Genomic DNA, 15,535 nt, shown 5'->3' with positions numbered 1-15,535 from the left:
ATTTTTTTTCTTACCAAAACCTGAGAGGAAACTACGCCGTGCAACAATTGCTATTTAAAATTAAACAAAAATAAATAGTTTAAGATTTTAATAATGTAAAAATTGTTATTCAAATTAATCAAGAGACCGGAGCGTACAATTACATCTTCCGTTTGCTCACTGGACTGGGCGTGTAAAAACAGCTGACAGCTGGAAAAATGCTTTTAATTTTTTTTTTTAGGTTGTCACAAATCGCACCACTGCCAATCACTGCCAGGTAATACTGCAAATGCATGTTGAAATCCCCTATGTTGATGCTTACACCCCAGTCTATACATTGGAAACCCTCCACTTGGCTATTCAATTAGAAAAATGATATACAGTGGGGAGAACCAGTATTTGATACACTGCCGATTTTGCAGGTTTCCCCACTTACAAAGCATGTAGAGGTCTGTAATTTTTATCATAGGTACTCTTCAACTGTGTGCCAGAATCCAAAACAAAAATCCAGAAAATCACATTGTATGATTTTTACGTAATTAATTTGCATTTTATTGCATGACATAAGTATTTCATACATCACAAAAGCAGAACTTAATATTTGGTACAGAAACCTTTGTTTTCAATTACAGAGATCATACGTTTCCTGTACTTCTTGACCAGGTTTGCACACACTGCAGCAGGGATTTTGGCCCACTCCTCCATACAGACCTTCTCCAGATCCTTCAGGTTTCAGGGCTATCGCTGGGCAATACGGACTTTCAGCTCCCTCCAAAGATTTTCTATTGGGTTCAGGTCTGGAGACTGGCTAGGCCACTCCAGGACCTTGAGATGCTTCTTACGGAGCCACTTCTTAGTTGCCCTGGCTGTGTGTTTTGGATCGTTGTCATGCTGGAAGACCCAGCCACGACCCATCTTCAACGTTCTTACTGAGGGAAGGAGGTTGTTGGCCAAGATCTCGCGATACATGGCCCCATCCATCCTCCCCTCAATACGGTGCAGTCGTCCTGTCTCCTTTGCAGAAAAGCATCCCCAAAGAATGATGTTTCCACCTCCATGCTTCATGGTTGGGATGGTGTTCTTGGGGTTGTACTCATCCTACTTCCTCCAATAACGGCGAGTGGAGTTTAGACCAAAAAGCTCTATTTTTGTCTCATCAGACCACATGACCTTCTCCCATTCCTCCTCTGGATCATCCAGATGGTCATTGGCAAACTTCAGACGGGCCTGGACATGCGCTGGCTTGAGCAGATGGACCTTGCGTGCGCTGCAGGATTTTAATCCATGATGGCGTAGTGTGTTACTAATGGTTTTCTTTGAGACTGTGGTCCCAGCTCTCTTCAGGTCATTGACCAGGTCCTGCCGTGTAGTTCTGGGCTGGTCCCTCACCTTCCTCATGATCATTGATGCCCCATGAGATGTGATCTTGCGTGGAGCCCTAGACCGAGGGAGATTGACCGTCATCTTGAACTTTTTCCATTTTCTAATAATTGCGCCAACAAGTGTTGCCTTCTCACCAAGCTGCTTGCCTATTGTCCTTGTAGCCCATCCCAGCCTTGAGCAGGTCTACAATTTTGTCCCTGATGTCCTTACATGGCTCTATGGTCTTGGCCATTGTGTAGAGGTTGGAGTCTGTTTGATTGAGTGTGTGGACAGCTGTCTTTTATACAGGTAACGAGTTCAAACAGGTGCAGTTAATACAAGTAATGAGTGGAGAAAAGGAGGGCTTCTTAAAGAAAAACGAACAGGTCTGTTAGAGCCGGAATTCTTACTGGTTGTTAGGTGATCAAATACTTATGTCATGCAATAAAATGCAAATTAATTATTTAAAAATCATACAATGTGAATTTTGGGATTTTTGTTTTAGATTCCGTCTCTCACATTTGAAGTTTACCTATGATAAAAATTACAGACCTCTACATGCTTTGTAAGTAGGAAAACCTGCAAAAATGTGATTCACACCTTCAAAAGCATTCGCTTGTTGCCTGTCTCATAGCGTAATTTAGATAGAAAATGTATATAATTCATAAAAAGGCTATGAATGGAACTTTTTTATATACAAATGGCTGTATTAAATTCCTGTCAAAATTGTAAAAGTCAAAGTTGCATTTTAGGGTTAATTATTTCATTTATTAAGCATTTAATGACTTAAAAGAAGAAGCAATTGGCATACATTGAGTTTGTCCTCCCTAGGTTTCTGTGAGCTAATCTGAATTCTAGCACTTTCAACCTTAAAAAAAAGAGTATTTTTTTTCTTTACAAATTTCAGCTTATATGTTCATATGTTTTTAATTTTGTATTTGATCCAGTACATGTATGTGCCATTAGTTTGATATGTAGATTTGATCAACCTTTGTGTGTTTTTCTCCTCCAAAAGAATAACAGTATTTTTAAAGACTTTTAACTAATATTTTCTCTCATGTGGAACCCCCCAGCCCTGTTGAGTGATAAGCTTTGCTTTCTCTATTGAAAATGTATTTTAAAAAACATCCTGATGACCAGGTGTCCTTTCAAACCGGGTAATCAGAAAGGAGTAACTGGGAAAATACCACCCGTTTGACAACACAAAAATGGCAGATACTTTTAGTGCCCTCTGACACCATGATGGGACATTTTATAGGGATGCAGCCTCTATCCTTTTCTATGCCTGGATCAGTTTAAGAATCGGATTACAACCTGAGCCCCTACAATGTGTTCTGAGGGAAAACCTACTGGATGATTGCCCTCCAGAAACAGGGGTTCTCAAACCTTTCCTGGGGACCACCAGATGTCCCGCTAGTGCAACGGATTCAAGCAGTTACGGGCTTGATGATTAGTTGACAAGTTGATTCAGGTGTGCTCACGCTCGAATACACAGGATGCCTGAGGGTCCCCAGGACAGGTTTGAGAACCAACAGCCGGGAACATACATGTTTTATGTTCATGTTGACTTCCATGTTGCATGTAGAAGATGCTGTATTGACCAGGCTGTGCCAAGGCATGGCTTATGGAAGAGAAGGGCCTAGTTGGCAGTAGAGAATAGGGAAACGCTAATCAATCAAGAGTGGAACAGAACTTAAACTGAACTGTATGTGTCTTGCTGTGCGACGCTAGCTTTGGCCAGTACTATATCAGCAGTACTTTAGTTTCATTAGGTTGACGTAACCGTGAGTCCATCCCATTCGACTGGGAGACATGACTCGGCCGGGATGTTCTGGACACGGCCGATACCTCTGACAGCGGTGCTACACCAAGTGCTGTGTTCGTAACGCCAAACTGCGTTGGTGGCAAGGTTTTTGGTAGGAGTACAACATAATCACTGTTTGACGAAATGATCTGCAACTGAAACTTCTCGTTTGGTGGAATGGAAACGCCAGAGTTGTCAGATTCGGTTATTTTGCGTGGTCGACTGAACGTTGAGTTATAATTCACCTTGAGCTTTCACTGAGTGCATGTTTCGCTACAATGCATAGTTGTAGATTCATTACCTCGACTGCACCTACTAGGGACGCACTTATCCTCCATTTTCTTTTTTTACTAGTAGGTGTGGAACACAGAATTTAAGGGAAATCTTTGATCCATTGAAGTAAGAAAACAGATTGGATTTCATTAATGCTTTTTTTTTTGCTTTCTAGTGAGAAACTGGACACTGTCTGAAGACAAAATCCACATGTAGTTTTATATATTTTTTAGCTTATTATAAGTCTTGCATTCCAAGGTCTTCGTGTATCGTTTAGTGACATAGCCCATTTATTTTTTAGTACTTGCTTATTACAGCCAACCTCTGGAAAAAAAGGTGAAACAGAAAATGGAATATTTGCATTCATCCTTACACTATTTTATATATCATGGAGTTTATCAACTACAGGGAGAATTGTATAGAAATATACTTCAGAGAAAAACCTTTGCTTTTTTGTTACATATCTCACATGCAATCAGTTGCTGCAATGTATAGTGACAGATTTGTATATTGGTTGATCCAAAGAGATAAACATAACAATCCTATTGACTTATTGTACAGTACGTTGTATCTTTGACTTGTCATGTGTTATGTTGATATGATTAAAAGACAAACCCACGGTTTCATACTTTGGTTGAATGTTTTGCTCTGACTAGTATTTAAAAGGGAGGACCGCTAGAACACGGGGGAGAGAGACTCGTTCTGAAGAATGCTCGGTCCATTCCTAGAGAGCCCTTCCCCACTGCCCTGATGATTTGACATGCAGTCACTGGAGAGCGCTCACGACCTAGTTACTGGAACAGAGCTGAGCCACTAGACATTCAGAATTACAGTAAGCTAGCCTGTGATTACGCTAACAGCGGTGCCCAAGGAAAACACTTCACGCCAAAATACAAGGACCCAAGCTCAAAAAAGAAACTCAGAAATGGCTTTGAAGATTATTTTTTTTGCCCAGTGGGTAGCCGCGTAGTTACAATCATGTATAGGATGGGAAGGAGCTGTGACGTTATAAGGTGTAACCTGCACCAGACCGTTAGTAGAAAAGCACGAAGACGAACAGAATGACACAAGAAAGCATTACTAAATGGTGTATATATATATATATATAGTGGTAAGTGGGAAAAAATGTAGTTGTCCCTACAAACATCTTCGTCGTAGATCCATATGGGAGAGACACATTCAAAGGTCAACGTATTAGCACTTTAATAGTTTCATACATTTTATAATTGGACATTCTGTAAAGAAAAGAGGAAAATAAACAATTTCCCGCAAATCATGCTCTGGACTAAAACAACGACATGGTCCAATCGCAATCAGTCACAGCCTGATGACGGCGACACAAAGCATTGTATTTACAGACGTAGTAGAGACCCATTCACACATACACAGCTCGAGTCAGTCAAAAGAACCTCTAGAAAATCTCTCCAGGGCTATTTGTAGGGCCCAATTGGGCCTGACTCCAATCGTGAGTGGTTGGCACAGGAAAACCTTCGGACACTAAGTGCCCAGGAAAAGAGCAACATGATGCTGTGAAGATGAATGACAGAAGGACCCACGAGGCAGAGTGATAAAGGTCTGAGGGGGATTGGAGAGAGATATTTCCCTTTCCCGTGGAAAATGTCTCTCAGTGCCGGTCTTGTCCAGTTTGGACATTTTGGCGCCATATTGGACAGCCTACACAAGAAGCGCGCGCACCCCCATCAGGATATCTGTTCACAATTTGGCTTGTGACGCTCTTAAACAAGGAACAATTGGCAAACAAACAGGAGGGTAAATAAGGTTCTGGACTTAAACAGCTTCCTGTAATAAAACCTGTTAAACAGCAATCCTACAATCAGAACGATGTCGAGACCAGGACTGAATCCGGGCCATGCCCACGGAATGAAGTACATGAGAATAACGTCTATCCATGACAGGAAGGTCTCCTCACGTGGTGAGGAGTAATGTACTGACTCCTCACCACGGCACACTCCGCCTCCCATTTGAACGCTAGCGTACAAACAGACAGGAGGTTCATTACAGTCTCAGCATTGAGGGAACCCCGGTCTTCAGCCAGAAGTAGGTGGGGAACACGGGACCGAAGACGTCTAACTGGTGACCAAAACGAGAGAGCCCAGGGAAGGATCGGCTGGTTCAGACAGTACGAGGTTAAAGAAGGTACACGAGGCGATCTACTAAAACACATTACTAATGTTGAACATCTGACTTCGAAATGGGAACACAACCGGACTCCCAACAAGATCCTCAGTGATACAATGGTGTTTCTAAGGCAGTCCGAAAGAGACATCGACCCTCACTTGTAACAGACACTGATAGAACTGCAGTTGTTTCAGACACTGAACTGGATGTTAAAATATATATATATTCTAAACAGACAATAATTTAACATGACCTTTCAAAGATCTCAAAGGTCTCATCCTTTTCCAAAAATGCATAATTCTTTGAGACTGTTGACTGTTTTATATTGACTTGTAATTGCAACGCAATGGTCTAAAACCATCATAAACAGCCTATGCCCAGAAGTAATATAGGTGATTAGATTATGAAAAATAGAACTTTCCATCAACATTTAGTTTTGTTCCACATCTCATATTTCAACCTCTAAGTGAAATTAAGCACACCAAACTTACCTACTTATAAGGTGAAAAAAAGAAATGACACCTATATACTTGCTTTAAGAAACATAAGACAATCCGTTACCTCAATGTGAGAGACAATTGTGTACAAGAAGATAAATTAATTTTATGATTTTAGTTGTAGTCGAAACGGTCACTACAGGACACGGTAACTGCAGTAAAATGTATATTAATATCCTGCTACGAGAGAGCATTTTCATTTCCCAACAATTTCTGTGAGCTAAACAAAATACTCCACTTATGATCTCTCAACCATTCTATCATCATACTTCTGGAATAATGACAAAAAAAAATTACTTTACAATCAGAAGAACAGTCGAAGTGGGACTAAAATATCTTACAGGGAACAGATTTTAAAACATGACTGAGGTTCTTAACCAATGCACTGCACAGTCCTCCAAGACAACCAGGCCTGTCCAACTCAAAAACTAAAATACAGAGACCGTTTCAAATGGCATGCTTTGGCCCACGTTGTTTACAAGGTTAAACACAGTAGATAACATGGATTGTCCCAGAGGAAATCTTTCTGTGTGTGTGTGTCTGTGAACATCCAACAAGAGGAGAAAGAGACTAGTTGACAGCGCAGCAGTACCATCTGGCCGTTCTCCCTCTGCCGGGGAAAGGACTGTTCCAGAAATCCAACTCCTTAATTCCTTCCACGGACACATCAGTGCTTGCCGGACAAAGAATAAACAAAAATAAAAACTTAAAAAACCCCAAAAATAAAACCCTAAAAAGGAAAAAAAAATGATGGACAAAATAAACGACAAAAAAAAACACAACAGCAGAAAAGAATTCAGTCAATTTTGACCGCAGCGTAGATCTTCCGTATGAACATGTAAGCTGCGTAAAATCCGATTGTGCCCGTGAGGAGCCAGAAAGACAGGACCATGAGGGCAGTGTAGCCGAAGTACAGCAGAGATGGGATGACCTCGACAATGTCCAGCTGGAAGAGAAACAGGCACCTTTTCAACATGCTGGAACCTCGCCATCTAAGCATGAACATCAAGCAAATCCGAGCAACCACAATCTACCCCCCCCCCCCGCGTGGCTTCAGTATTAATTCCAGGTCTACAATGGTTGGTTTCAGGGCCCGGCCAGGGTTTCAACCGGACCCAGGGTTGTTACCAGAACTCCATAGCAGAAGACAACGTGGACACACAACAGAACGGTTACCTTGTTGACAAAGTAGAAGATGGCGTAGATGAGGACGTAGAAGGCAGAGCCCCCAGACACCAGGAAGGTTCTCCACCACCATCGATAGTCCTGAGGGAACAGAGAACACACAGACCGGTGCGGTGGGTGACACACCAACAGCCACGGTTAGCCTATCGATGCCAGCATTGACATGGTGCGATAATGAAATTAAAGGGGACCATTTTAAAACTGTGGCCTTCAAAACTCTGTTCAACTAGACGGCACGTACAAATGTTGCGCAATGACTGGGCTTTTCATAGCATGTTTCAGTCACGCAAATTAACCTATAGAGCAAGGTTTACATTCACAGGTAGAGCTGGCCTCAACCCGGAGTTCACCCAGGCCCGTCCCCACCTCACCTCACCCAGGTCCGTCCCCACCTCACCTCACCCAGGTCCGTCCCCACCTCACCTCACCCAGGTCCATCCCCACCTCACCTCACCCAGGTGCATCCCCACCTCACCCCATCCCCACCTCACTCCAGTCCATCCCCACCTCACCTCACCTCATCCCCACCTCACTCCAGTCCATCCCCACCTCACCTCACCCCATCCCCACCTCACTCCAGTCCATCCCCACCTCACTCCAGTCCATCCCCACCTCACCTCACCTCATCCCCACCTCACCTCACCTCATCCCCACCTCACCTCACCTCATCCCCACCTCACCTCACCTCATCCCCACCTCACTCCAGTCCATCCCCACCTCACCTCACCCCATCCCCACCCCACTCCGGTCCATCCCCACCTCACCCCGGCCCAGCTCACCTCTGCACACAACTGAAAGTAGACCATTACGATACTGATCTGGGAGCATGACACCACCAGGATGATGAAGACCAGGAAAAGGAAACCAAACAGGTAGTAGAACTGGTTCTCCCAGATGGCCTGCATCAGTTTGAAGACAGACAACATTGTTTAGACAAGAACTGGTTATAACAGACAGACCCAGACTAGAACCAGTTTAGACTAGAACCAGTTTAGACTAGAACCAGTTTAGACAGACAATGTGTAGACTACAACCAGTTACAATAAACAGAAAGAAACAACACTGTTTGGACTCCTGAATTCAGAGCCATGTACAGCAGACTAGCATGACACATTGCAAGTAAAAATGCCCAAAAATACAGCTGATTTAACTTACTCTACGTGACTTATATACTTCTGCCAGTGAGAAAAATGAGCTCTAGATCATACATTTCTAAACGTTTCCCCACACAAACAGCCCAGGTATATAATTGGCAGTACTATAAAGGATACAGGAAAGGATGTCAACTCACACTAAAGATGAAGAAAAGCTCAATGAACATAGCACCAAAGGGCAGGATTCCAGCCATCAGGATTCTATGAAGAGTTAAGAAGAGTTAAGTGTTATATATTTTAATCATTGTTAATAGTTCATATGGTGACAAGATTGTGTCTGTTTGTTACTGTGGTCTCCCATGTGCCTAGTCATGGCCGGAGACTCACCCCAGAGGACCCTGGGAAGTCATGGCCGGAGACTCACCCCAGAGGACCCTGGGAAGTCATGGCCGGAGACTCACCCCAGAGGACCCTGGGAAGTCATGGCCGGAGACTCACCCCAGAGGACCCTGGGAAGTCATGGCCGGAGACTCACCCCAGAGGACCCTGGGAAGTCATGGCCGGAGACTCACCCCAGAGGACCCTGGGAAGTCATGGCCGGAGACTCACCCCAGAGGACCCTGGGAAGTCATGGCCGGAGACTCAACCCAGAGGACCCTGGAAAGTCATGGCCGGAGACTCACCCCACAAACTTGTTCATATACCAGCGCTGCTCCGGCACCTGGCGTGGAATCTGGTTGGTGCGGACGGGGTTATCGTAGGGCTGCTTGCGGAAGCCGAAGTAATAGCCCAGGTAGACCAGAGGCATGGAGATCCCAAACCACATACAGAGCAGAGCCAGCATGGTGCTAAACGGGACCTGGGGACAAGAGACACAGGACACCACTGACCGACCCGAGAAACCAGCAGCACTTTAGAAGACGGTCCAAATCAGTCCGGGAGGCGGACTTGTCCTGGCGGTTGATGGGCCTGTGTATCCAGACCCGCCCTCTAGGTCCATGCTGAACTCTGATTTGACACAGTGACTACAGACGGCGGATGTGTGGCTGTGCTCACCGCTCCAGACGAACGCTCCCCCCAGATGAAACAGTTGAGGACAAAGCAGATGGAGGCCACGGCAGCAGGGTACAAAGTCGCCGTCTGAAGAGAGAAAAACACCTTCCTTCACCGGACACATTCAGCAGACAATCAACCGAAGTGACCGACGGCAGCTTTTAAGGTCCACGGGTCCCTCGCTCAAGGACACAGATTTATTACTAACCTGCCGGGTTGGGATTCAAACCAGCAACCCTTCGGTTAATGGCCCTACGCTACATCTGCTAGGCCAACAACAGGACGTTAGCTCTGCTCACGGACAGCGCGGCGATGTACTCACACAGAACGCGCCTTTCTTCCACCGATGGCCCTTCAGCGTGCGGTAGAGCCTGCCAGCGAAGTATCCGCCAAACACACTGGAAGACAAAACAGTCACACCGGGGGGCTTTCCATCAATGTGTGACCACAGGGTCAACATCTCAAAAGGGTTTGAGCTAAATAACTTTTCCTGTATGGCGCCAAAAAAAATCTCAACTAAAGATAACAACCGAAAACCAGACACCAAGACATCCACTTGTCAGTCCAGACGTCACAGGGACACCGTTTTCTTTGTCCTGTCTAGTATGTATTTACAACTGACCCAATTGTTTAAGCGATCGGATCTGCAGAACTTTGGCCCAAGTCCATGTGACTCCATAGGCTTGCATTGACATCGCCGCCATATGCTACACATGTACACGTCCGATCCGACTCATGACCTACCCCATGAACATGAACAGGAAGCAGGAAGTGGTCATCAGGGCTCCTCGACTTGAAGGAGACAGCATCCCCAACATGGCCACAACTACAGGGGACAGACAGGATCAAAACAACACCAGCTTCAGCACGTCCATATACCCACACACACACACACACACCAATGCTTTTTGTGTCTGTGTGTCTAGGGTAAATAAAAATAAAAAAGGCCCAAGCATCAGTTAGAAGAGCATCTGAAAAGAGAGTCCAGAGTGGCAGTTCAGAGCACTCACAGATAACGATGAGGATCATGCAGAACAGCTGTATGCCGGAGCCCAGCAAAGAGCTGAGGATCATGGGATACTGCGGAGGTCTGAACACGTCCCCGTGGACGTTCTTCCAGCCAGACTCCTCCATGGTGTCCTCCTGGGGAGACGAGAATCGGGCAGAAGGTTTCACAAACACCACCCACACGCCTCCGCTCACAGAACACACAGGCACTCAATCTAGACAGGTTGGACCGAATCGGACGGTTTCGTCGTTTAAAATCAGGATGTCTCACACACACACACACACACACACACATCCGCGGCCTCTTACGATATCGTCCTCCCGGTTGTAGTTAGCTATGTCCTTCCTCAAGGTCCGTATGATGATCATGCTGAGGATGCCCGACAGGAAGAAGACGACCACCACAGAATTGACGATGGAGAACCAGTGGATCTGCACGTCGCTCATCGTCAGGTAGGTGTCCCAGCGGGAAGCCCACTTCACCTGGCTCTCCTACAAAGCACCGCTTATTAAGTCCCATGAAAGGGATTCGGCACCAGGACGATTACTGGAGAGTGCTTCTACCAACGGCAGCAATAATTCAGCCAACGTGTTACGAGCACAACTTCCCAACCTACTCAAGTGAACGAGGTTAAAACCAGTCTGTGCGCGCGTTTATGTACAAACACAAAGTGAAGGAACAATGTGATGTAGTTACTTCGAACAGAGTCAAGGCAAGGAATGGAGCTATCCAGTTTGACTCACATATTGAAGGGGAATAAGAGCAAATCCTGAAGTGTCTAGGTTCAGTATCAAACCCAAGGATTGATACTGAACGCACCCAGGAAAACGTCACCTAAACGCACCCAAGAAAACGTCACCTAAACGTTTTGCCGAGTTCCTACGCACCGTAGCAGTAAATGCTAATTTCACTGCAGTTTAAATGCTTTCCGCGTAAACAAAACGTGTAAACCTGCACGAGTCCAAAATAGCCTACCTCCCAGTGGACGGAGTAGGAGAAAAGAACCTGGTTCTCCTTGGAGGGGTCGATCTCCTGTGGTGCTGACCCACTGGCCTCAGGCAGGATACATGCCCCTTTATCGTCAGCCTTCAGGTCTGCCGACCAATCAAGAGGAGTAGAGAATGAACACATAGGAGTGGAAATAACAAAACACGGTTCTATAATGTTTTTCACTTTTTCAACGGGCTCCAGTAAAACTAAAACAAATGACATTCCGCTAATAATCCGTAGACATGAATGACGCATTCGTCACCAGATTCACGCAGGCAACAAGATTTTTTTCACCCCAATACTTGGTCTGTTTCACCAATCAGGACACTGCTTCACCAATCAGGACACTGCTTCACCAATCAGGACACTGCTTCACCAATCAGGACACTGCTTCACCAATCAGGACACTGCTTCACCAATCAGGACACTGCTTCACCAAAGAATTAGCACCTAATTCTGCAGGCAATGAAGCTTACCCTCCACCTTGACACTCTGAGGTACCACCTCGAAGCGCACCACCCGGTAGTTATGAACCTGCTCCTCCTCTAGCTTCTCCTTGTGGTAGTAGATGATGAAGGACAAGTGGTTGTGGAGGTAGAACTACAGCATAGGGACAGAACAATAAGGTTAACTCACTAAAAATTATTCTACTGGCCCAATCTAATATTCGTCCAATAAAAAAATAAAAAAAATTATCCTTGGGCCAAAAAAGGAGCAATCTTACCACGCCACGTCCTTTATTCCAGCTACATGTACTAGCAGCACAATTTAGCAAACAAACTAAATAATTCTGGACATATGAGCAATAGTGATATACTGAGGAAGAAAAGCACAGGATTGTTGTTCTCTTTTAACTGAACTAAACTGATACATTTACTGACAATGTAGCAGAAGACAATTCACAACAGAATAACGGCAAAAAGAAAACCACAAACATCTCCAATGAGAATATTGTCTCACAAGTGAGACAACCCGGTCCAATTCGTGTTACGAGGCAAAACCAGTTGAGAACCACTAAAAGCAAGATTCAGAGCCGGGTCAGGTACCTTGGCGTTGTCAGTGAATCCCAGTCTGTAGCCGTGTTCAAACTGAACATCCTTCACCATGTCCTTCTTCTCCTCCTCAGCGCCCATCTCCCTGTTGGGGTAGAACTCCAGCCGCGTGGCCACAGGGAGGTTGTCCGCAATGCTACAGGATATTACACAGAACATTAACATACAATGTGTTTTTTTTTTCCCTTCTGTCAGTCAACAGGCACTCCTTACAGAAATGATTTGCTCGAGGCGCCCAACAACAGATTTTTCACCTTGTCTGGTCAGGGATTAGAACCAATGACCTTTTAGTTACCGGGCCAACGCTTTGCCCCCTAAGCTACCCGCTGCCTAGTGAAGTGCACGGCAACATTTCACAACGGTTTCATGCATCCTCCATGTCTTGGTGTACTGGCGGGAGGGGTCGATGGTTCAGAGGCTCGCTGACCGTTTCCAAAACGAGAGTCGAAGGAAAATAACGAGGCAGAGTGGTGACCTGGCTACCCAAACACCTTGCTTTGGGAAAATGCTATGGCTCTCTAATAACGGGTGGTTTGACCCCTGAGGACTATGGAATGGTTGGACTGAACCAAGACATCCGGGAAAAGTGACTCACAGGTGAACATAGTACTCCTCCTGGATGCGCTCGGCCACCAGCTTACTCTGCTCCACCGTGAGGGTCTTCTTGGCACAGACCGTTTCACATTTCTTGTCCTGGGTCATGAGTACCGTGTAGGGGGTGTTCACGATACGATCCCCACGCAGCACCTCCCCTGCACACACACACACACACACACACACACACACACACAAACGTCACAGGAAAGCAGAATTCCTCAAGTACAAAATAACTTTTCTCACACGACACAAACCCATGCGACAGTCGTTAAGAAACAAGACACCATATGACAAACCCTGACAGCAGACACCCAGGACAATACTTGCGTATTTATTGGTCAAGCCACTCACCCAGGTTCTCAGCTTTGTAGACCACCTCGGCAGGACGACAGAAGGGCATGGAGTAGTACTCATAAGGGAGCTGTGTCCGGGAGCTCGTGAGCTTCACTGCCTGCATGGAGTGGGGGGGGGTGAAATCGACACACCCATCGGTTTGAATGATTCAACTACATGCTAAATACTAGCCATATCAGACGAGGACAGTCGGTCAGCTATTAAGCTCCTGTCCACTTTTACAAGGGTCTTCAAAGTCAGAAATCGAAATGATCCACATAAGGTGCATCATTAGAGCCCCTGCATCATTAGAGCCCCTGCAGTGGGCTGGGAGAAGGACAGTGCATGATGAACGCAGTTGCGCAGCTTACCTTAATCTCTACGGGGCTGTCCTGTTGGAAGTTCATTGGAGCAACTCCGGGCACGTAGAAGGGCTGGACCCCTCCAGATAACAGCGCCAACAGCAGCAGGGCCAGCCACGTCTCCTAGAACCAAAAATCAATGCACCAGTTGACACAGTCCTTAGACATTGAGAAATCAATGGAGCGTGGAGATGCCTTAGGGCTGCTTTGTAAAAGTGAGACTGACGTTTCAGGTCTTAATGGTAGTCAGACACCAATTCAGGCTTGTGAATCCAGATGGCCGATTCATCTGGGCAATCTATACTTCTGGAGTGAGCCACAGACCTACACTTAACTTGGAACAGATGGACATACACACCGCCCATTGACCAAATAGAAAAACTAATATTTGAACAGGATCTTGCACTGTATTCACAGTGTGGATGTTACAATAACAAACCTCCACATCAAATATTGGACAAACAGCTACAACCTTCAAGGGGGACCCAGATTCAAACCTACTCAAGTAAATAAAATAATTGTAAATGGCATCTCCCCTGAAAGTGCTTTTAAGGCCAATTTGTTCAATCTGTTTCCAGATAGCAACCCTGGTCAATTGGTCCAAGGTTAGCTATAGTGGAGAGCGACACCCTGTCTTTCCCCCTTTCACTCAGAAAAATGTAGCAGGCAAATATAGCCCTCCCGCTAAGGTCAAAGATCAGTCAATCATTTTTGAATGTTAACACAAGCACTAGCCTATATAAAGTACCCTGATTAGCCCATAACCAAAAGTGAGCATTATGAAGCAGGCCATGAAAAAACAATGTAGAAGTAAAAAAGTTAAATGGTGATAAAAACAATTACAAACCGTTGTCTCATAAATCCAGTCTCACTTTAATTAACGTCTGGTAAGTAGATAATATGCAAGTTACCCAGTCTGCTGAGAATGATAATGTCAATAACGGCAGCTAGTTGGCTTTAAATAACAGAACAGTAAGCAAGGGGCCATCATAAAATGATTGTGAAAAAGTAACATTTTAGCACATCTGAGTTAAAGAAACAATAATACCACCAACCCGGAAATGGAGAGATGTTCACAGTCACATCTTGAAGAGTTAAGCAGTCAGCGTTAGCTATGATCTGGCCCTGGAACAACTTAGTTACTAAATGAAAACTAGTTACGTTTCTAACTCCCGGTATAATTGCAGCAATAGTTGACGTAGACACCGATGATTAAGTACACGAACTAAGTAGCTAACTACAGTTAGCTAGAAATAAACTAAGCGTTACCTAGCCAACTACACTGTTGGCTAGGTCAACTAGCCTACTTACAGCAAATGGCTAAACTGTCAGTGTGGACAATCCTGAAATTGCTTGATACTAACTTATATACGCTGTAGCTGCCGTTTTGATCAATATTGTTGACTAAGAACATTATTTTATTAATGATTTATGCAACACATTACTTAGGCTAAGACTGATATTTCATTTAGCATTAGCTTGCTAACTAGCAACAACTGACAAGTTAGCTGGCTGGCGTCGTATCGCCTGCACTGTTGTACTACGACTGACAAACTGAAATAGAAAGACAGCACATAAAAATGCCTTTACATCATCATTTTTTATTTCTTTTGATAAAGCATAATCGTATATTAACGTCAACACAATAATATAGTTCTAGTCGAAAGCAAACAGTGAAAGCAGACAGATGTTAGAAGAACAAGATTTTCTTCCTTTCTACTTACCATCGCCGCGGCCGCCATCTTGAATACACGTGTCATTGGTGACGTGAAATGAAATAGTAGTACCTCAGCCATCCATTCACAC

The 15,535-nt window shown here is 44.9% G+C and overlaps 1 protein-coding gene across 2 annotated transcripts; it reads right to left on the bottom strand.

The window, feature by feature from the left end:
• Positions 1-4,599: 4,599 nt before the first annotated feature.
• On the bottom strand, positions 4,600-15,535 carry tm9sf4 (transmembrane 9 superfamily protein member 4). 2 transcript variants are annotated; one of them, XM_010893215.5, is made up of 17 exons: positions 15,454-15,535; positions 13,739-13,852; positions 13,386-13,485; positions 13,033-13,189; positions 12,432-12,573; positions 11,862-11,985; positions 11,371-11,489; positions 10,704-10,886; positions 10,397-10,529; positions 10,131-10,212; positions 9,709-9,784; positions 9,390-9,473; positions 9,017-9,192; positions 8,531-8,594; positions 8,019-8,138; positions 7,231-7,320; positions 4,600-7,000 (listed from the first exon to the last, which is right to left on the bottom strand). In XM_010893215.5, the coding sequence occupies exons 1-17, from the start codon at positions 15,523-15,525 to the stop codon at positions 6,851-6,853; spliced, it is 1,986 nt and encodes a 661-aa protein (XP_010891517.3). In that variant the 5' UTR covers positions 15,526-15,535; the 3' UTR covers positions 4,600-6,850. The 2 variants fall into 2 exon arrangements, with proteins under 2 accessions (XP_010891517.3, XP_028979741.1); XM_029123908.2 differs by lacking the exon at positions 15,454-15,535 and adding an exon at positions 13,956-14,751.

The sequence above is a fragment of the Esox lucius genome, chromosome 12, assembly GCF_011004845.1.
Source record: "Esox lucius isolate fEsoLuc1 chromosome 12, fEsoLuc1.pri, whole genome shotgun sequence".
In the NCBI taxonomy this organism is placed as follows: Eukaryota; Metazoa; Chordata; class Actinopteri; order Esociformes; family Esocidae; genus Esox; species Esox lucius.
Note: the sequence above shows the minus strand (reverse complement) of the source record. Positions and strands in the feature narration are given on the sequence as shown.